Consider the following 23,449-nt stretch of genomic DNA (forward strand, 5'->3'; position numbering starts at 1 on the left):
TCAAGATAGTGAAAAAACAACCCACAGATTGAGAGGAAATCTTTGCAAATCATATATCTGATAAGGTCTAGTACACAGAATATATAAAGGATTTTATACTTCAATAATAAAAAGACAAACAATTTTTAATTTTTTTAATGTTCATTTATTTGAGAGTGAGAGAGAGAGCACAAGCAGGGGAGGAGCAGAGAGAGAGGGAGAGAGAGAATCCCAAGCTGGCTCCATGCTGTCAGCACAAAGCCCTATGTGGGACTTTATCTCATGAGTCATGAGATCATGACCTGAGCTGAAATCAAGAGTCAGACACTTAACCAACTGGGCCACCCAGGTCGCCCAGATCATTAATTTTTAAATGGGTAAAAGATACCTCCAAAGAAGATACACAAATGGCCAAAAAGCACATGACAAAATGCTTAATGTCATTATCCAGGAAATGCACATCTAAACTACAATAAGACACCTCTTTACACCCACTAAGATGGCCATCATTTTTTCAAAAAGAAGTGGTGAGGAAATAGAAAAATTCAAACCTTCATACCTTGCTGATGGGGATATAAAATGGTAAGGCCACTGTGGAACACAGTCTGGCAGTTCCTCAAAAAGTTAAACATGGAGTAATGACCCAGCAATTCCACTCCTACATGTACATCCATGAAATGAGACGTGTTCATACAAAACTCATGCATAAATATTCACAACAGTATTATTCAAGATCACCAAAATGTAGAAACAACCCAATGTCTATCAACTAACAGGTAGATAAACAAAATGTGGTATATCCACATAATGGAATATTATTTGGCCCTAAAAATAAATGAGGTGCGGATGTATGCTGCAACATGAGTGAACTTTGAAAACAATAAGAAAAGCCAGAAACAAAAGATACGTATCACATGAGGGGATGAGGAGGACGGCAATGGAGATGACCAGTGAAGGTTGGGGGTCATGAAAATATTGTGGAATTAGATGGTGGTAACAGTTGTACAATCTTCTGAATAGGCTGAAAGTAACTGAATTGTACACTTTAAAATGGTTCATTTAGGTATGTGAATGGCATGTGAAATTAGATCTCAATTTTAAAAAGAGAGACAATGAAACCTGACATTAAGGCTGGCATGGGAGGGCTTCCTCATGGCTAGAATGGGACCTCTCAGGACTTTAAGCAGGTTTCCAGGGAAACTATATTGCAAGACCAGTGGTCTATTTTGTGCCAAATAGTTGTGCAAAAACTGTATTCGTCACATGCCTGAGTTACAGAGCTCCTGCAACAGGTTGGGAATATCAGAGAACATCTTCAACTCGATTTTGATAGAAAGGTTTCTGCCATGATCACAAGACACTCATACACCTCCATCCCTCCCTTTTTCCTTATCATCACCTGTCAAGGTGGTCATTTACATCTGGAGTAGAAAGTGCCTTTGCCTAGGTCATTTACTCATTAATTTATTTATTTTTCTCGTACTTCAACTTTTGCAAGGTCAAATAGTTTATATGTTAAGCTTCAATTTCCATATCATTGTTGGGAGACAAGTCTCCCTGGAATTCTCTTTCTGTTTTTTTTTTTTAATTTTTTAAAATGTTTTTATTTATTTTGGGGATGGGGGGAGACAGAGAGAGACACAGCGTGAGCAAGGGAGGGGTGGAGTGAGAGGGAGACACAGAATCAGAAGCAGGCTCCAGGCTCTGAGCTGTCAGCACAGAGCCAGACACAGGGCTCAAACCCACAAACCATGAGATCATGACCTGAGCCAAAGTTGGATGCCCAATCTACTGAGCCACCCAGGCGCTACTGGAATTCTCACTTTCTGCAGGTCTGGGCTTTCAGAGCCAAAGATATGTGAGAGGGGCGCCTGGGTGACTGAGTCGGTTCAGCATCCGACTCTCGATTTTGGCTCAAGTAATGTTCCCAGGGTCATGGGATCAAAATCCACATCAGACTCCACTCTCCCTGCCCCTCTCCCCTGCTTGCACTCTTTCTCTCTCTAAAATAATTTTTTAAAGATATGTCTGAATAATAAACAGCCTTGGAAGCTAGAAATACGTTCCCTCCTGTGATGAGATACGTGATTATTACCTCCCCAGAGATGTCCCAGAGTAGTAAAGATCAGCCTCTCTCCCTGGGAGATTTGCTTATATTCAAGAATAATGAGTAATCTCTCTTTCCAGAGGGGAAGAAGGGCAGGGTTCCTGTCCCGTGGGGCACCCCACTACATGTGCAGGTAACACCCAGCCCTCATCGCATTTCCCCGTAGAAACTGGAGCATGGGGAAATGCTGTCCTGGCTCGTGTTTTTGCTCTGAGTAATAAATCTGTGTCTCTGACCCAGGGGTCATGTCTTCTCTCAGTGTATGTATATAAAACTGTGCCAGACCAATTCATAAGCTTGCAGGTCACATACAATCTCAGATCTTTCACAGTTTCTAACCTAACAATTTGTAAAATTGGTAATAACAATGCTTATCCCTTAAGGGTTCTAATCAAACCACGTGAATAATGCACTTAGCTATTATTTGCCAGCCACTGTGCCTTATCTTATTCATTAATTGCTTTCCTAAAGACACAAAGTTATGGACCCAGTAGAAGACAAGAAAGGGATCTGGTTCTTGGATTTCCATCTGAAAATAGAAGTTGGAGTTCTGGTTCCACCACTAACCAGTTTTGTGACCCAGGACAGATCATTTCTATCTCAGACCTTTGAATTCTCGTCTGTGAAGTTAGAATACTGGAAAAGGTCAACATTTAAAAGATGTTTTCCTAGAAGCATTAAACTCATGAAATTATTCTGGAGGAGAAAAGGGTTCTGTGGACATAGAGGTCTAGGAAATTCTGCATCTTAAAAATCTCCCCTAAAAATTTATAAGGCATACAGTAAAAAGTCGGAGAGCCCTTCAGAAAAGAAACCTGTTTGACTGAATTAAACCAAAGTTTCCAAAATGTCATTTGACCACAGGACCCTTGTTTCCTCATGACAGCAAACTACCATCGCATGGACTGTATCATAGAAAATGCTAAAATAAGTGATCTAAGAATCTTTCGAAGGTCAACAACCTTTTTCCTCTTCACCATTATTTACCCACATCTGATGTTTCGTTCCAGTTTCAAGCTAAGGTGTGAGTGGCAATTGTTTTCTTGTGGACAGGAACCATATTTGTCATTCCTAAATCACATGGCGTTGGCAACTAACAGGTCTGTGCTTGCATAAGGCCATATCAGTAAGATACACACCCATCAGCAAGTGCACAAAGAAAACAGTGATATTGGAAGTATGTAAATGAGCTGACCAACATTCTTCCTGCCACCAAACACACTTTGTTTTTCTACCATTCCTGGGAAGCCAGGTAGGGCATAAACTTTAGTAATCGGGGCGGGGGAGGGGGTAACCAAGAAGCCTTTTTCTGCCTTCTAAATAAGTAAATTCAATAAGAATGATGGTCTGGAATCTGGAAGCTTTGGATTTTAATTCTGTCTACACCAGGAATTCATTCCTGGTTTGAAGTGAGTTATCTTCCTTATCAAATCATGTGTTTTTTCCATCTTGAAAGTGAGGAAGGGGTCCTAGGTGATGCCTGTGTTCTCATGCAGTTTGAGATTGTTGCTTTATTCTGAAGACATGGCATCTAAAGGCAGCTTTCGGTCCAGCAATTCCACAGTTTGTCAGTCCAGCCTTGTGCAGCAGCCTTCTGGTCCCATGCAGTATGCATTAGCCTCTTCAGCCTCTGACACGCAAAGCTGGAGGTGGGAACAGCTCAAGCCCATCCGGGTCTTTTCAAAAAGGCTACATCATGCCTCTTGTGGTCCATGCCCCATATGGATGTCACTCATATCATTTGGGAAATGCTCTCTCCAGTGTTGCAGACAGCCTGTGTCCACTAAATCAGTGGCTTCGATTGCTGTGATACTGACATTTTCCTTTCTTTAATGATTAAAAAAGATCTACAAAAATACTCATTTAAGTTGTATGAAGTTTACTTCAATCTCCAAAAGCAATGAGAGCTAATGCCTGGAAGCAGGACCAGACACATGGCTTAGATTAAGGCAAAAGAAGAGCTTCAAGTTTGAAGTTAAAGTGTGTTCTTACTTTGTGCGTGTCTGGCTCGGTCAGGGCCTCAGCATGGCTAACGCATAGCTTACTTGGGGGAACTACATGCTGTGAATGTGTAAATTGGCTTCTCTTTCTCCAAACGGTGCTGAGGAGCTCAAATCCTCTTAACCACTGAGCACAGGGAATCTCTACCCAGTGCAGCCTCCAACCTTAGCTTTGAGGTCACTGACTGCACCGTGTCCCTGCCCTGCGTGCTGTCAGCTGAGCAAGGCCTGGGGCTCGTCTGAATACCCTCAGTCACCTCTCAGTCAGGGCTGCACGGCTGCAGGGAGAGGAACAAGCAAGGCCTGACCTGTGATCTGGAGCCACTCATGTGGCCTCTGTGGGCTTCAGATATTTTCTTTCCTTACAAAATGGGCTGATAATCCTGCCATGAAAACCCCATCAGACCACTGGTGGAACATCTCCTGCTCCTCCCCAACTCGTGCTGTAAAATCTGGGAGCATCTTGACTTTGTCTATCTACCTCTTCTTCTGGCTATCTTCCAGGCTTGACAAGTGCTGCTCCTTCATCCTGGTAACGTCCCTCCTTCTCTTTTTCTTAATAAATTTTACTCATACTTCTGGAGTCAGGTCAAGTGTTTTCTCCTCCAAGTGATTTTTCTTGACATCACAATCTGATTGTCTCTGTTCTACACTCCTCTGGCAGTGGCACCTATATTTACATTTGCTAGCGAACTTCGAGAACCTGAAATCCGTTTCAACCAAGATGCTCACAGACAGGGACACCTGGATGACTGAGGTAGTTGAGTGACCCATTCTTGATTTTGGCTCAGGTCATGATTTCACAGTTCATGAGTTTGAGCCCCACATTGGGCTCTGCACTGAAAGTATGGAGCTTGCTTGAAATTCTGTCTCCCTCCCTGACTTGTGCACTCTCTGTCTCAAAATAAATAAATAAACTTTAAGATGCTCACACACAGATGCAATATATTCTTTTATAAGTGGTCTTTTTTGCAATACTCTGGTGGCTAATACTAGTGGCTAATACTAGTCTAGGCACATAATGGCTGACTGTTGAGAGTGAAGGCACACGGGGCACAAGGGCCACCAAGACAGTACAAGGACCCAAGGGGTGTGAGTGCAGCACGGGCATTGTCTGTGACATGGGAGGAGGCCAGCACCTGCCTCTCTCCACAGTAGGCAGATCCTGCAGGGCCTCTCAAGGTATATGTGGGAGGGATTGGATTCTATCTTGAGAAACCTCTGGACGATTTTAAGCAAGAGAGAGATATGATTAGCCATATGTTTGAGAAAAATACCATTGGCTACTATAAGGAGAATGTGTAGAAGCGACAAGACTAGAGTCAAACAGTCCAGTGAGTGGTTTTCCGTGTGATCCACAAGAAGGCTGCATCTGGATGGCAAGAGAACAGTGGCTTCCATTTCCCGTAATAAGAAGAAAACTGGGGCTGAACCCCAGATCTGCCTCTTCTTGGCTATGGACTTTGGGTGCCAACTTCACAGCATCGTTGTGAGGAAGAAATGAAAGAGTACATGTTTTAGTAGTAGCAGTTTTCCAGACATGTCCTGGAGGTCAACTGGGGAGTACAGGAGGTGAGGGAGAGCCAGATCAAGGATGACTCTAGGATTTTCTGGCTTAAGGAAATGGGTAGATAAGTCAGAAATGACTCAACTATGAGCATGTCAGGTCTTGGGATAGGTAGAAAGGGCCTATTTGGGATCTGTGGGTGGAATGAGTAAGGCCCTCCTATCTCAGCCTGGCTCTGATGCCTGGTCCTCACTCCCATGGGCAGGGCAAGGTGGATCCAGCATACTAGCCGGAGAGGGTCAGAAAAAACAACAGGCCAAATACCTGAAAGACTAGGCCCTATAGAGGTGCTCTGCAGGGACTGGTAAGTCACTCCCTGGTCTGGGAACTGAGTTCACACACATGTGAATGGGGGAGACCTCTGTGTCCAGCCCTGGTTTCCCAGACACTGTGAGCTGGCAAGTGCAGATGTTGAAACATCTCTTCTTCATTCGAGGCCCCACTCATGTGCCACCTCCTCCACGTCACCTCTCCTGGCTCCCCAGCCAGCAGCGACCACTCTTCACTCTGGGCTGCTAAACTGTACACCTGGAGAACTGCGCACCCCACAGTGCTGGCCCGCCACAGGGCTCATTGCCACAGGTGCTGCCCTGCCCCACTCACTGCAGGCGGCCAGCATCAGCCCAGGGCTAGGCCGGAACCTGCAGCTCCTGCTGGCATGATCCTAGCCAACAGGGGAAGTGGATGATTTTTCTTCTGGTGAAAAGCCTAAGTGTGAAGCAGAATAAAGGGAAATCAAGACATACCCAGAGGCTGTATGACAGGCGAGGCACAGAAGGACACCATTAATAAAGTATTTTTCAATCATTTATTAAAATCCTTAGAGGTAGCAGGTAGCGATGGGTAGGTGGGCTTTTCCAGAGTAATTTCACATACACAGAAAAGTGTTTGCAGACACTCTGTGAGCCAGTGGGAGAAGTTTCCAAAGGGTCCACTAGCTGGAGACCAGGATACTCTGTGGGGGCTCAGGAGTGCTCTCACACCCTGAGGAAGACCACAGTCACCAGAAACTACCCCTGTCACCTCCAGCTAGGAGGAGGCTGACTGTGGCAGGGCAGTGCCTGGCCCCCAGGCATCCCCCACGTTATTCTTCTGAGGCTTTGCAGTTCTCCTCGGGCAGGCTGGGTGTAGACGATAAAGGTTGTGAGCATACAAAAGACACTGGGCAGTCCAAAGAAAGAGCTACCTCCTCAAATGACCAGCACTATCCCTTCTCCAAGGATAGAGAAGCAGCACTATCCCTTCTCCACCCAAGGCCAGTGAGGCAGCCCAGCATCACCACCCTGGGTCGGCAGGTCTCCTCTGTCCTCCTCAGCAACAGGGGACCACAGAGCTTCTTGTCCGATGGGTTTGAAAGCTGGCACAGAACTACTCCCCACCACTCCCGCATTCAGAATGCCCGCGTGCAAACAGGCACGTACATAGTCATCCGCAGAGAAACACACCACTCACATCCACATATGCACACAAATGCCAAACACAAGGTCTCACTCACACACAATCACCCCCAAATGCACATGCATGCCCTTCACAGACATCAAAGACAAGCATGTTCATATACAGCTATACACACACACACACACACACACACACACACACACGCACTTCAAGTACTCTCTTTACAGATTTTATAAAGAGAGTTGTATACTAGACACTCTGGGGTGCTGCTCAGATCCCCCACCCCTCTTTCTACTAAAGCATTCACTTGCCCAGGCAAGGTTACTCAGCAGGATGGGGCAAGAGGGAGTTTGGGAGGGGAAGTCAATGCATAGGTACAAAAGGAGGTTCCACTGCCCCAATTCAAGACAACTCTTTGGGACTGTTTCCTTCATCCTCCCAGGTTTTAATCATCATAGTGCTCCCCAAAAGAGCCATGAGTCTGTGTAGAACTCTTCCTTACTTTAAGGATCTTCAGTCCTCTAGAGTGGGGGAGACTAGCGCTTTTCTCCCTGCAGCCTGAAGGCTGACCGATCCTACAGCCTGGGCCTGGAGCAGAAGCCATGAGAGGATTCCTGGACAGGCCACCAAGGGGCTGCTGACTCAGGGCTAGGAACAGAACGAGGATCCTCCAAAATATCTGCAATTGGTGCTGAAATAGGTAAAAAGGGGGCGGCTGGGTGGCTTAGTCGGTTAAGCGTCCGACTTTCGCTTAGGTCATGATCTCGCGGTTCGTGGGTTCGAGCCCCGCGTCGGGCTCTGTGCTGACTGCCAGCTCAGAGCCTGAAGCCTGTTTCAGTCTGTGACTCCCTCTCTCTCTGACCCTCCCCTGCTCACTCTGTGTCTCTCTCTCTCTCTCTACTAGAAATAAATAAAAACATTTTTTAAAAATTAAAAAAAAAATGAAATAGGTAAAAAGGAATCTACTCTTCATCTGTGCTTTTGATTTGTCTCAAACCCCAGCTGACCATGTGACCTTAGGCAATATGTCCCTCTTCTGGCCTCGGATTTTCCATATATACAGTAGGAAGTCTGGAGTAGGAGACCCAAGCTTCCTGTGACATCTATAAAGGGCTGGCAAGGTACTATCTAAACCTGTGTTACTCAAAATGTGGTCATTTGGCCCTCACCAGGGAGCTTATTAGGAAGCAGAATCACAGGTTCCTCTCAGGACCTGCTGAATCAGAATCTGCATTTTAACCAAACCCCTGGGTAGTGCTGATGCCCTGTCCTAAATAAGCTCTGAAAGCCCTTTCAGTTTCTAGAGTTCTGTAAGTGTCTATACTCTATTGGAATAGAGAATGTGGTTTTGATGTAGAGGAGTTATTGATTTGCCAGTAAATCTTTTTGTTAATCCCTAGTGACCAGATAGTTCTCTGCTTTCTACGGCTGGAACCGAGTCCTCTCTCCTGGGCCCTCCGCTGGCTCCCTCTCCTCCATCTGATCTTTGCCGCGTTCTGCCTCCTCCTACTAGCTCCTTTAAATGATGGCTAGTGTGGACCCTTTGCACTTTTATCTTTGCTCCTTCCTTTACACTCCCAGCTGGAATGGAGACATGTGGCTACTCCGGTGGAACACTAGTTGAGAGCCACACTTAGGGAAGGCAGAGTCACAAGCTGGAAGTACTGGGTCCCCAAGGACTTTGTGGGGCAGAAATCCTATGCCAGCCCTGGACTACCTATCTCCAGATTTCTAAGTTAGAGAAGTAAAATTTTATCTTGTCTAAGCTAATTATTTAGGGTCTCTATTACTTGCAGACAACCCCAGTTTTGGCTGATATACTGGCAATTATTTCGGACCCCTTTTCTACCTCTTCCTGCATCTAATCACCAAACCCTTTTTATCTACCTCCTTGATATATTCCAGATCTGTAATCTTTTCTCCACCATCACTACTTGCACCTGAACTCAGACAATCAGAATTTCTTGCCTGGGTTATGATGTCAGCCTTCCTTCAACCTAGTCTCCCTACTTTGAAGGTTTGTCCCTTCCCATCTGTCTTTCTTACCAGTAACTCAAATTAGCAGTTGTATGATAAAGTTAAATATATATATTTTATGGAGACCAGTATAACAAATACACACACCCAAAATGGAGACCATTGTTAACATTACCCATAATTTTTTATGAGACAAATATAACAAAGTGGTGTCATACTCTCCACAAGGGCAAACACCCTCTTGATCCTGTACTGAACTGTACCCTTGGAGTAGCTTTTCAAACTTTACATACATTTACAAATGAATGTATGAAATGATTTTGTGAAATGTAAAATTTTATTTCAATGGTGCCATACTATACCTATAGTTCTTCAACTTGCTTTTTAATGTTTTTAAGGTTTATCAATTTTGATACCTATAAATCGAGTTCATTCATGTCAGTAGCTCTACAGTGCTCCATCATGTGACTATAACAGCATATCTATTAACCTACTGATGGACAGCTAGGTTATTTCCTGTGTTTTTCTTTTATAAACAATGCTTCACTAACATCCTTATACACGCAGAAGGTCTCTAGGGTCTATAGCTGGAAGTATAATTGCTGGGTCTTAATGATAGTGATGATTACGGGACGAAATGCATCCCCGCAAAATATATGTTCCAATTTCAATTACCTGTGAATATGACTAATTTGCAAGTTGGGCCTTTGCAGATGTAATCACCTTAAGATGAAACCATTAAGGCGGACCCTGATCCAATATGATCCATGTCCTACAAGAAGAGAAGAGACCCAGAGAGATACACGCAGGGAGAGAACGCCATGTGAAGACCCATGTGAAGACCCAGGCAGAGATCGAGTGATATATCTACAAGCCAAGGAGCTGCTTGCTGGCAGGGACTTCTGGCAACTGCCAGGAGCTGGGAGTGGCAGGGAACAGACTCCTGTCTCAGAGACTCCAGAGGGAATGAACCCTGCTGACACCTCGATTTGGAGTATCTAGCCTCCAGAACTGTAAACAATACATTTCTGTTGTTTTAAACCATTCAGTTTGTGGTAACTTGTTAGAGCAGCTGTAAGAAGCTAATGTAGTGGTAGAATCAAAAGTCCCAGTCTGTGGGAGCATAAGTTGAGGTCAGAGAGTAAACAGATGAGTCTGAGACAGCTAGAACTAGACTGAGAAGGGCCTAGAATATGACCCTAGATAGGCGTTAGGACTTACTCATTCAAGCAATGAGATGCCACGGAGGATAAATTACATTGGCAAAGGAAACCGTTCTATTCAGGGTTAGAGAAGTGTCAGAGAAACAGCCATTCTTTAGCCATTTCTGCAGGTTTTGTTTGTTTGCTTGTTTTAAAGAAGGTTCCACACCCAGTGCAGGGCTTGCACTCACCACCCTGAGATCAAGTGGTGCAGTTCCACCACTGAGCCAGCCAGGCACCCAGAAATACCCATTCTTTAGAGTGGATTTGTTTGAATCATTCAACTTCTGTATTCACTTTTTCCTTTAAAATTGATTAATTCCCTTCCACACACAACTGCAGGATTTGACAAACACAAGTTTGTCATTAATAACCACGAGTTATCTTGTGCTTACTAAACCAGGCCATTTTTAGACGTAATCGGCTAATCTCACTTAATCCTCAGAAATACGCCACGAGACAGGCCTGTTATCTTCTACAAACAGGGATTTTAAAAACAAACAAACAAAAATACACAGGAAGAAGGTGAGGTGATCTGCACTTAGCGAAATATCCAGTTGGATGTACGGCAGTAGGCAAACTACATCAACCTAAATTTTCTCATCTTTCAAACTGGGATAAAAGCAATACCTCTACTGTCTGGTCCATCGTGATTAAACGAAAAAAGGTTTTTAAGTGCTTCGAACCTCAATAAACGGTGTCGTCACCATTCTCCGGGACCACGTGCCCGGGGCTGGCGGGGGGTGAGGGGGAGGGGGCTGAAGACACNTTCAGAGCCACCCCGCGCCTCCGTGTCTGCGCTCGCTGGCCCTCCGCTCCGTTCTGCAGCTACCCACTGCCTTCTTGCCGCCCACCATGGCCCTGCTGCACTCCGGCCGCGTCCTGTCCGGGGCCGCCGCCGCCCTCCACCCGGGCCTCGCTGCCGCGGCTTCTGCCAGAGCCAGGTAAGCAGGGGAGACGGAGAGGGAGCTGGGGACAAGGCCTGTCCAGCCGGGCTGCGGGCACCCCAGGACATCTCCCCACTTCCCCCCGCAAACGCGGGCGCGAGCACCACACTCGCACTTTTTCTGACACCCCCTCGGCCCACTGGGGGCCGATAATTGAGCGCCAGCGACTCAGAGTGACCCTCGGGGTCCTACATCCCTCCGCTCCTTCGCCCCCAGGACTGCCGGAGAGCGTGCCATCGCGTTCCCTGGGGTTAGGCAGTGTGGCCCTCTACAGCACCCGGACTTCCATTCAGGGATGGGGGGGTGAGGAGATNCGGGCCGGCAAGGCCGCGGCGTACTGCCGGGCGTGGCCCGGGGTGTAAGAAGTACCCGGGAGGAAGGTACCCGGGGCTCTGGCTTTCCGGCCCAGCTTTCGTTTCTGCAGCCCCTGACCTTGGAGCGCGGCATCCTCCCGGTCGCGTTACCGCCTGAGTGGCCGGTGACCCCGGGGCCGTGTGGCCTTTGCTTGGAAGAGTAGAGGTGTAGTTCACCTCCTTTTTGTTTGCCCTTAAGGGATCTGACAGTAGAGAAGTCGCCGGTCTTCCCTTCCAACTCGCTCTGCTCGCATTCAGTAAACACTTTGTCTCATCAGGTTCTCTGAGCCAGGTACTAGACCCGATGCTAATGACCGAGGCTGCGTGAACACGCCTGAGAGAGAGACGGGGCCCTCAGAAAGATACAAATATGTAATTTCATACCGCGTGCTGATTGTTGCACTAAAACAGCAGGGAGTTTAAAACAAATTAGTAATTCTTTCCTGGTGGAGACCTGAGCCAGGCGATTAATTCACTAAAGAAGACGATTTGGGACAGTATCCTTAAGTACCACCTAATGAAGAACCTCGTCTCCAGCCCGCCTCCAGCCAGATACTGACCACAAGGAGCAAAGCCTTGGCCTCTGTTACGTGCCTGGCCTTTCCTTTGATATTGTACGCGCGGTGTCTTCAAGTCAGCAGAACAGTTTGTCCTTTACACGGCCTCAAACTCTTGGCAGTACAATTTTGGTTGGGCTTTGGGGCCCTTTCTCTTCCAGATTTGGCTCCTCCTTGGCCCTCTGTCAAGGTGTGCTCTTTAAGCAGGCCTACCTAGTGGGCCAGAAGTAGGGAGGGGTTATTATTCATGCAGCAGGTTTGGAAAGGGGTGCCTAAAATGATGGGCAAGAGAAAGTCATTTAACACTGTAGTAATCTTAAAATAATATTGTTTCCTAGATTTGGCTAGCGGCCTAAAGCTTTACTTAAAGTGCTTACCGAAAATCCCTATGGGTGTGACCTTTTAGTCATTCTTTGAGTTTGAGTGGCTGACTCATTTTTCTTTTCAGTCTTTTCACGGTTAGAATGTAAGTCCCATGAGGGCAGAGGCCTTACCTACTTTGTTCACTGATATAAAGCCTTAAAATAGTTGAGCTTCTGTAGTTGAGGAGGTGCTGTTCAGGTTTAAGCAATGATACATGATTGGGTAATAGAGCCCATAATGATCTGTTCATAATTATTCTGATTTAATTTTTAGTGAAATAACAAGGAGTATCACAAGACCCTTTTGAAAGTATGCAGTAGTTGTATAATAACCAGTAGTTAGAAGGTCAAAATTATAGTATCATCTTTCCCATTTTTAACTCTGTGATCATGGGCAAATTAATTAACTTCTCTTTTTATTTTAAAATAAGAATGTGGGGGTGCCTGGGTGGCTTACTTGGTTAAGTGACCAATTCTTGATTTAGACTCAGGTTGTGGTGACATCAAGCCCTGTGATTCAAAGTAAAATAACAATGTGAAGGAAAGCATTTTTTAAAACTATTCTTAAACTATATATTTTAAACTATTTTAATTTTAAAGCACCAGGTAGGTTGCCAGAAAAGTTACAAGGCATTTGAATTAGAAAACTTATCTGAATAGTTTGTACCTAACATCTTTTGGTTAGCCAACATTGCTCAATGGCTGAGGCTTTGCACATGTCCAAAGTACATTGGTAGGAATCACTTTGTAGGCCACAGGTTATCAGCATCAGTTTTGTTCCAAGCACTCTTGTTTTCATCTAGTACTATCCCTTAAAAACATCATGGTTCATACATTATAGGTGTAGAGTCTTTACAGTTTTACGGAATGGAGTGAAGGGCATAGAGGTTCTGAACATGGTTTCTAATGTAGAACTAACCAAAGAGTATCCACGCTCCTATATTTACATTGTTTAAGAGTCAATATTGTGAAATTGCTTTTAGAATTCTTCCTAAAAGATACCACTCCAGGGGCGCCTGGTGGCTTAGTTAAGCATCCCACTCCTGATTTCGGCTCAGGTCATGATCTCACAGTTAATGGGATAGAGCCTCACATCAGGTTCTGCACTGACCGTGCTGCCTGCTTAGGCTTCTGTCTCTTGTGCTGTCTCTGTCTGTCTGTCTGTATCTCTCTCTCTATCTCTCAAAAAAACACTAAAGAAAAAAATCCACTCTTGATCAGATCCCTGCCAGAAGACTCAAGGGTTTGGTTTCTCAGAGAATCTTTGTACTCAATAAACTTTTTAAAGAACTTGATGAATAAGTGCCTTTCACATCATTTAATAAGAATGGTGCCTTCTGTCCTTGTGGCTTAGGGCAGCAGTCCTGTCATTGTTGATTAAATGCCTTAAAGACCAAGACATCTGTTTTGAAATGACAGTTGCTTCCTGGAGGTTTTCTATAATAAGTGTTGGACATTCGAAGTATTCCTTTCACTCACCAGTTAATGGCAGTGATGTATACAGGCAGGTGGCTGCAGGCTTTCAGGGTCTAAACTGTGGGTAAGAAATAAAGGAAGCTTTCTTCAAGCCCAGATCAGAAGTTGCTTCAAAGTATCTGTTTCTTACTATTGCTTAGATACAGGAACAATTAAGCAGCCTATGACCATGAAAAAGAAGAGAAGGGTTTTGAGTCCTGGCAGTAGAGCTAATGAGAGAGACAGGTGGTAATGATAATGTCTCTCAAGACTGTAGGAAAATTAAGCAGTAATAATTGAAAAGCAAGGGGTGCCTGGGTAGTTCAGTCTGACTCCTGATTTTGGCTCAGGTTGTGATCTCACAGTTTGAGAGCTCAAGCCTTGCCTTGGGCTCCAAGGTGTCACAGAGCCTGCTTGGGATGCTCTCTCTTCTCCTAGCCCTCCCTCTCAGGCAGTTCTCTGTCTCACAAATATATAAACATTTTAAACAAATAACTTAAAAGCAACAAAGACCTGCTTGGGGGCATAGAATTATGTCCATTTCCTTCTTGAATTATGTGCATACTTGCCTCTCCAGGCTCCATACTGGCTCCATACTAAATGAAAGCAAAAAAGAACTAATTTAGTAGCAATGATACCAGTAAACATCAAGCACTCACCCTGTTCCAGGCTCAGAGTGTTTTGTATTTAAGAACTCCTTTCATCCTTGGGGCGCCTGGGTGGCTTAGTCGGTTAAGTGTCCGACTTTCGCTTAGGTCATGATCTCGTGGTTCGTGGGTTCGAGCCCCGCGTCAGGCTCTGTGCTGACTGCCAGCTCAGAGCCTGGAGCCTATTTCGGAGTCTGTATCTCCCTCTCTCTCTGACCCTCCCCTGTTCACGCTGTCTCTCTCTCTCCTAGAAATAAATAAAAATAAAAAAATAAAAAAAGAACTCCTTTCATCCTTATAACTACTCTGTAATGTAGGTACTACTATGCGCTCATTTTACAGATAAGGAAAGTTGAGACATAATTGGCTTGCCTATGTGCACACCAGCTGGCAGGCAGCTGAGCTGTTATTTGAATCCATGCCGTTTGCCAAGTACCAACATGATCCAATAAAAGTCTGGGAAATCCAAAAATGGAATAATCTACACTTTGATAATAGAATTAACTGTATGTCACAGTTACAGCTATTAATACCGAGGCAGTTTCAGCTTGTCAGGAGAGCATAAATTTAACTCTGATGCCATGCTGAGCCATCCGGTGTGCCTTGTGGAGGAGTGAGGTGTACGAGTGCTGACTGGCCACTGACTAATTGAAGAGAATCATTTTCAGAAAAGAAATTCTAAATAATTCACTGAGCTTGTCAGCGTGGTGAGCACAGAGAACTTTCACTGTGCTCTGCTGACACATTTGATTGGTTGAGATTGGGTACGTGATTACTAAAGGAACTTGAGCCATTTCACCCGGGTAATTTGGAACCTTGCTCCCCCAGCTTCCACCTTTCCATGCAGCACTCCCCCCCTGCCGCCACTCCCCCCCTCAGCTCTTTTTCACCTTTAGCCTTTATTCTTAGGCCTCTGCTGGGAACGAGTTTTTCCTCCTCTCATCCATAGCACCCAGCTCATGTGTCACCTCTTCCTGGAAGCCTTCCTGTCTTTATCGCTGCAGGTCATCCTCCTACCCCAGCTGCCTACAGGTCACCCCACTGGCCTAATGTAGTCAGGGGTTGTTTTACTCTCGCTGATAATCCCAGCTCTTAGCACATAGCACATTCTCAGTGATTGATTTAGACAACCATAAAGACTTTGTTTTCTGTAACATGAATCCGTAAAAAGCTTTTTGCCTATTTGTCCTGAAGAAAAGGAGTAATCTTTTTCTCAGAAGAGTAATTTACCATGAGGTAAAACCTCCATTTTGATACCTTAACGCATCCTGCTGCTGAGAGTATGTGTTAAAAATAGATGGTGCTTCTTGGGTGCATGCTTAGAAATCTCACAGTAGTGGGGCACCTGCGTAGCCCAGTGGCTTGAGTGTCCAACTTCAGGTCACGGTCTCGTGGCTGGTGAGTACAAGCCCCACAGCAGGCTCGCTACTCTCAGCCTGCTTGGGATCCTCTGTCCCCCCCTCTCTACCCCTCCCCCACGTGCGCGCTCTCAAAAATAAATAAAATATTTTTTTTTAATCTCATAGTAGTTTTAGTTGAAAGAAAGCCTGAAAGTTTGAGGTATGCTGTATTTAGGATTCACTTTAAGAAGGCCAAATCAAAAAATGTGTTAGATGATATTTGGTCACTTAATTAAAATAGGATTGTGAGTATCTGGAATTAATCATTGTTTACCTATTTAATTAAAATGAGAAAACATTAAAATTAAACATATAGCATGATTGTAAAGAACCTTAGCTCCTTCATATGTGAGGAACTGTGTTTTGTGTTTTGTTTTTTCCTTAAGGACATAAGAGAGTCAACATAAAGCATAAAGAAGTATTCTGATAAAACACAGAATCTCCACTGCATAGGCATGTAACACAGAAGGTAAAAAATAACCTCTCATATTATAGATAAAGTCATTAATCACTGAACCAGGGAAGACTGAGCAAACTTTTAAAGATGTTAACACATTTCATAGCTTCTTTCCAGACTTAGATTTTATGAATCAAGACAAAATTCATTTTCCAAGTTTTGTCCTTCATTACATGCTCTTTCGTATTGGGAACAAGCTGATACTTTAGTAAGAGATTTCTTAGTTTTAATTTCTGATACAGTAAATACTAGTCATTATACCCCACATAAATAAAAGCTATTTCAGACCTTCAACAAGTTTTACCAGTAAAAAGGGATCCAAAGACCAAAATGTTTGAGGATCACAGCTTTAGGACAACATGACAGTTTTTTCCTTGTAAAACTAAAGCATATACAAAGTTGTACTTCTCTTGTCACAGTTAATCCTAGTATACTCTCAACCACTCATTAAAAATAACTTTTAGGGGTGCCTGGGTGGCTCAATTGGGTAAATGTCCGACTTCTGCTCAGGTCATGATCTCGTGGTTCATGGGTTTGAGCCCCGCATTGGGTTCTATGCTGACAGCCAGCTCAGAGCCTGGAGCCTGTTTCAGATTCTGTGTCTCCCTCTCTCTTTGCCCCTCCCCGACTCATGCTCCGTCTTTCTCTGTCTCAAAAATAAATTAAAAAAAAAAATTTTTTTTTTTAAAATAAATAAATAACTTTTAGCCAAGATGCCTGGGTGGCTCACTCAGTTAAGCATCTGACTCTTGATTTCTGCTCAGGTCATGACCTCACAGTAGTGAGATCGAGCCGTATGTCAGGCTCAGTGCAGAGCCTGCTTCTCTCTCCCTCTCTCCCCTCCTCGTTCTCTCAAAATAAATAAACTTAAAAAATAACTTTTAGCCAAAGTAACTTCCATTTCACAGATAAAACTGATGGGAGGGCATTAATGCCAGTCCTGTGCAAGCATTTTAGCAAACTAGTGGGGGCACATAGTTCACCTTCTACAGCCACACGCATATCCCTTTTATATATTTTTTCTTTCTTTTTTTTTTAATATTTATTTTTAAGAGAGATAGAGTGTGAGCGGGGGACGGGCAGAGAGTGGGAGACAGAGAATCCAAAGCAGGCTCCAGGCTCTGAGCTGTCAGCACAGAGCCCAACACGGGGCTCGAACCCACGAACTGTTGAGATCATGACTAAGCCGAAGTTGGACGCTTAATCGACTGAGCCACCCAGGTGCCCCTACACTTTCTTGAAATGGCAACAGCATGCTTACTAAAATGACCCAAAGCTATAGTCTAACAGCACATGTAAAAATAAGTAAAATATATGAATTTTAAATTATGATTAGTAATCAGTGTGTCTGTATCCTATCTTAGAAATTGTCTAAGTATCCGATGATTAACCCATTAACTCATAATTAAATTAGGCCAAGATTTTAAGTTGCTTAAAGATCTTGGGAATTGTCTTCAAGCTAACACATTACAAAATAAATTATTTTTTTTCGAAATATCGATAACTTCAGTCTGAAGAGAAAAATACCAAATCCAAGAGAGGGGTATCCTGTAATATGTCTGACCAGTACTCCCCAAAACTGTCAAGGTGATTAAAGGCAAAGAATGTCTGAAACTGTCACCACCAAGAGAAGCCTCAGGAGACATGAAAAGTAAATGTAATATAGTATCCTGGATGGAACTTTATACCAAAAATAAGATATGAGGTAAAAACTAAAGAAGTCTAAATAAATTGTGGACTTAATAATGTGGATCAGTTCATTAATTGTAATGAAAGTACTCTGCTAATATAAAATGTTAGTAATAAGAGGAAACTGTTGGAGGGCAAGTTGTGGGAACTTTGTACTAGCTGCTCAATTTTCTGTAAATCTAAAACTGTTCTAAAAAATTTAGCTTACTAATAAAAGAAAAAACATTTAATTTTTTATTTTTTAATTTAATTAACATACAGCATTATGTTAGTTTTGGGTATACGATATAATGATTCAGTAATTCTATGCATTACTCAGTGTTCATCAATCGAAGTGTACTCTTAATCCCTTTTGCCTATTTTCACCCATTCCCCACCCAGCCACCTCCCCTCTGGAAACCAGCCATTCTCTATATTTTAAAGAGTCTGGTTTTTTTATTTGTCTCTTCTTTGTTTATTTTGTCTCATAAATTCCATATATGAATTAAATGATAACAGTATTTGTCTTTCTGTGACTGACTTATTTCACTTAGCATTATGCCCTCTAGATCTATCCATGTTGTAAATGGCAAGACTTCATTTTTTATGGCTGAGTAATATTCCTGTGTTTATGTATAGTATATCTTCTCTGTCATTTGTTGGCGGATGGGCACTCGGGCTGCTTCTATCTTAGATATTGTAAATAATGCTGCAGTAAGCATAGGGAAGCATTTATCTTTCGAATTAGTGTTTTTGTTTTCTTTGGGTAAATATTTTATAGCAGAGTTACTGGGGCCCATGGCAATTCTGTTTATTTTTTTTTTAACTTTTGTTGTTATTGTTGTTGTTATTTTCTTTTTTAAGTATTCTCAACACCCAACATGGGGCTCAATCTCATGACCCTGAGATCAAGAGCCACCTGCCCTATCCACTGAACCAGCCAGGTGCCCTCTATTTTTCATTTTTTTGAGGAACCTCCATAGTCTTTTTCACAGTAGCTACACCAGTTTGCATTCCCATAAACAGTGCATGAGGATTCCTTTTCTTCCACATCCTACCTGACACTTATTTCTTTTGTCTTTGATTTTAGCCATTCTGATAGGTATGAGGTGAAAATATGTCATTATAATTAGTTGAACATAAGTTCAGATTTTTCATAATTTTCAACATTACATTAGGAATGTTTTGTGTATAGTATAAGTAAACCAATATAACTTTAGGAAAAAACAAGCCGCATAGAAGAAAATGTATGCTTGTATCTAAATAAAAGACATGGTTTGTTTGTTTTTTTTTAAGCTTCACACTCCGCATGGAGCCCCATAAGGGGCTTAAACTTACAACCGTGAGATCAAGACTTGAGCTAAGATCATAGAGGAGGACACTTATGGGAATGAGCACTGAGTGTTATGTGGAAACTAATTTGACAATAAACTATTTGTAAAAAAAAAGAAAGAAAAAGAAAAAAAGACTTGAGCTAAGATCAAGAGTCAGTCACTTAATTGAGCCATCCAGGCACCCCAAAAGACATAGCTACTTTCAGTTAAACTAGTCTCAAAGGTTTATCTCATTTATGTGAACTTGAAGTTTTTAAACATTTCTGAGTTAGTTTCTTTAAGAAAAAACTTTTGTCTAGCTTATTTAAAGTAATAGAAATTCAGTCCCTATAACACAATCAGAACAGAGCTCCTTTGAGATTTTTATAATCCAATTTATCAGTACCCTCCAAAGCTGGAAAACATTTCACATTCAGAAACTCAGAGGCAAAACAAAAAAAAAAAAAGCCTTTCTGAATTAATGACACATGGAGATCTTAGAGCTCTTTAGGTCTATAACTTCAGCCACAGGCTGACAATAAACACAAATAAAAACCTCACAGTTCTGATAAAAAAAGAAACAAAAAACAAAATCAAACCAACAAGAAACCATTTTTATGTGTTATCTTTCACCCAGCAGAGAATAGATCTCTGCTGTCTGTTTACGGAAATTACTGAATGATCAGATCATAAAACCAGATTCACAGTCATTGCTGCCAATGAGGACTAGCTTATTGACCATAGGTGGGCCAGAAACAAAACCGCAAATCACTAGGGGATGGAGAACAAGCCAGAGAAACTGTAATTTAAAAGTTCTATTGCCTCAGGGTGCCAGGGTGGCTTAGTTGGTTGAGTGTCAGACTCTTGATATCAGCTCAGGTCATGATCTCGAGTTCTTGGGATCAAACCCTGCGCAGGGCTCTGTGGCTAACAGTGTGAAGTCTGCTTCTGATTCTTTCTTTCTCTGTTCCTACCCCACTCACTCGCTTTCTCTCTAAATAAATAAATAAACTTTAAAAAAAAAAAACCTTTAAAGTTCTATTGCCGAAAAACAGAAAGTTCTGTTGCCTTTTGAAATTACCTCAGGGCACTGAGGACAGGTGTGTACTTCCTAGCAGCACAATTAACTTGGCCCAGGTGGATGACACCCCTCGCCCAAGACTGTTAAGAGATAAATTTTTTTAAGAGGTAATTTTTAAGGTAAAATCGTGACTCTCATATAAATATGGAATAATAAACATTGTCCAGCATTTTTAACTTAGTAAGTAGTAAAGGAATCAGGTTGTTACAAGCAGTTCTTGTTGATTTTTTTTTAATGTTTTATTTATTTCTAGGAGAGAGAGAGAGAGAGAGACAGCGTGAGCAGGGGAGGGTCAGAGAGAGAGGGAGTCACAGACTGAAACAGGCTCCAGGCTCTGAGCTGGCAGTCAGCACAGAGCCCGACACGGGGCTCGAACCCACGAACCGCGAGATCATGACCCAAGCGAAAGTCGGACGCCCAACCGACTAAGCCACCCAGGCGCCCCAATTCTTGTTGATTTTTAATTTCTAAATTAAAAATCTTGTCTTCCTCTTAAGCCCTACTGCCCCATCCTCGTTCAGGCCTTCATCTCTTTAACTTTCTGGACACATAGTGAGCCAGTGAGTGATCCTTCTGCATCTACACTTACACTCTGCATTCAGTGCCCTCCCTTGCTAGCAGATGGGCTCTAAACATGCAAGGGTATTCATGTCCCTCCCCTTACCTGATCAACAGCCCTCCTCCCACCCAAAAAACACAAAGCTTTAATGACTCCACATGCCCTCATTATATCCAAGATTGGACACACAGGAACCTGTATTTTTAACAAGCTCTCCAAATGATACCCTTTAACAATTTTGAGAACAAGATAAAACCCAACCCCCTTTGAGGGAGGGTATCACATAATACTCTTGCCCTTGTTTGCTTCTCTTGTGTCATCTTCTACCACTCTGTTTCTCACAGCCCTCTTTGCCTGGGAGTTCAGGACAGGTTTGAGCTACTTTAAAAGCCTAAACATGCACCTTATCTTCCCCAGGATGAATCAGGTATCCAGCTTCTCAGTGCTTTTGTGGTCTTCTGCATTCTTCTGCAAAGAAATGGATTTTCAGCAGATCTGAGATGTCTCTGGCCATGGAAATCTAGCTACTATGACTCATTTCTATTTATTTCCCATTTCAGTTCCTGGTGGACCCATGTGGAGATGGGGCCACCAGATCCCATCCTGGGTGTCACAGAAGCCTTTAAGAGAGACACCAACAGCAAAAAGATGAATCTGGGAGTTGGTGCCTACCGGGATGATAATGGAAAGCCTTATGTGCTTCCTAGTGTCCGGAAGGTGAGTTTGCCATTCAGCCTCTGCCTTCTTGGAGTGGGTAAACTGCACAGAGCTCCTAGAGAGTGGCAGAAAGAGTGCCAGACTAGGAGTTGGGAGACTAGGTTCTAGTTCTGGCACTAACCGCTTGAATCACTTAGGTTGGCTTCTGTGGTCTCCTTGGCTGTAAAAGTGACGGATTGGAACGATGTGGTCTTTTTCAAGATTGAATTTATGCAATTATCTACTGAAGCAGGTGTCATGTCATGTTTAATCTGAGGGTGCACATAGGACCAAAAATTAAACAGTGCCTTTTGGTGATCAGAATAGCCCTTTGTGGAAATACAAATCAAAACCACACTGAGATACCACCTCACGCCGGTCAGAGTGGCTAAAATGAGCAAATCAGAGGACTCCAGATGCTGGCGAGGATGTGGAGAAATGGGCACCCTCCTACCCTATTGGTGGGAATGTAAACTGGTGCAGCCCCTCTGGAAAACAGTATGGAGGTCCCTCAAAAAATTAACAGTAGAACTCCCCTATGACCCAGCAATAGCACTGCTATTGCCCTAGGGATACAAGAGTGCTGATGCATAAGGGCACATGTACCCCAGTGTTCATAGCAGCACTTTCAACAATAGCTTGAAATCATGGAAAGAGCCTAAGTGTCCATCAACTGACGAATGGATCAAGATGTGGATTATCTATACAATGGAATACTATATGGCAATGAGAAAGAATGAAATCTGGCCATGTATAGCAACATGGATGGACCTTTAGGGTGAGCAAAATAAGTCAGGCGGAGAAAGACAACTACCATGTGTTTGCACGTATAGGAGGATTAGGAGGAACTTAATGGAGGACCATCGGGGAGAAAAAGGGAGGAAAATAGCGGGAGAGAGGGAGGGAGGCAAACCATGAGAGACTCTTGAATACTGAGAACAAACTGAGGACTGATGGGGTTGGGGGGATGGGAAGGGAGGTGATGGGCATGGAGAAGGGCACTTGTGGGGATGAGCACTGAGTGTTATTTGGAAACCAACTTGACAATAAACTATTTAAAAAAATTAAAGGCAATTTTGTAGGGAAAAAAAAACTTACCAAACTCAACACCCAAAAAACTAATAATCCAGTGAAGAAAATGGGCAGAAGATATGAACAGACACTTCTCCAAAGAGGACATCCACATGGCCAACAGACACATGAAATGTTGCTCAGCATCCCTCATCATCAGGGAAGGACATATCAAAACCACACTGAGATACCACCTCACGCCAGTCAGAGTGGCTAAAATGAGCAAATCAAGAAATTATACATGCTGGCAAGGATATGGAGAAACGGGCACGCTCCTACACTACTGGTGGGAATGTAAACTGGTGCAGCCCCTCTGGAAAACAGTGTGGAGGTCCCTCAAAAAATTAACAATAGAACTCCTCTATGACCCAGCAATAGCACTGCTAGGAATTTACCCAAGGGATACAGGAGTACTGATGCATAAGGGCACATGTACCCTAATGTTCATAGCAGCACTTTCAACAATAGCTTGAAATCATGGAAAGAGCCTAAATGTCCATCACCTGATGAATGAATCAAGAAGATGTGGTTTTATCTATACAATGGAATACTACATGGCAATGAGAAGGAATGAAATCTGACCATTTTTAGCAATGTGGGTGGAATTTGAGGGCGTTATGCTAAGTGAAATAAGTCAGGTAGAGAAGGACAGA

The 23,449-nt window shown here is 43.3% G+C and overlaps 1 protein-coding gene across 1 annotated transcript in view; it reads left to right on the plus strand.

Annotated features, from left to right (window-relative positions):
• Window positions 1-11,002: 11,002 nt before the first annotated feature.
• GOT2 (glutamic-oxaloacetic transaminase 2) overlaps window positions 11,003-23,449 on the plus strand; it is a 28,868-nt gene continuing 16,421 nt past the window's right edge. The window contains exons 1-2 of the mRNA XM_077751278.1: window positions 11,003-11,174; window positions 21,590-21,746. Of these exons, the coding sequence (XP_077607404.1) occupies window positions 11,086-11,174; window positions 21,590-21,746 (246 nt within the window). The 5' untranslated portion in view covers window positions 11,003-11,085. The remainder of the gene's footprint in view (window positions 11,175-21,589; window positions 21,747-23,449) is intronic.

Source organism: Crocuta crocuta, unplaced genomic scaffold (genome assembly GCF_008692635.1).
Source record: "Crocuta crocuta isolate KB4526 unplaced genomic scaffold, BGI_CrCroc_1.0 scaffold124, whole genome shotgun sequence".
Lineage (NCBI taxonomy): Eukaryota > Metazoa > Chordata > Mammalia > Carnivora > Hyaenidae > Crocuta > Crocuta crocuta.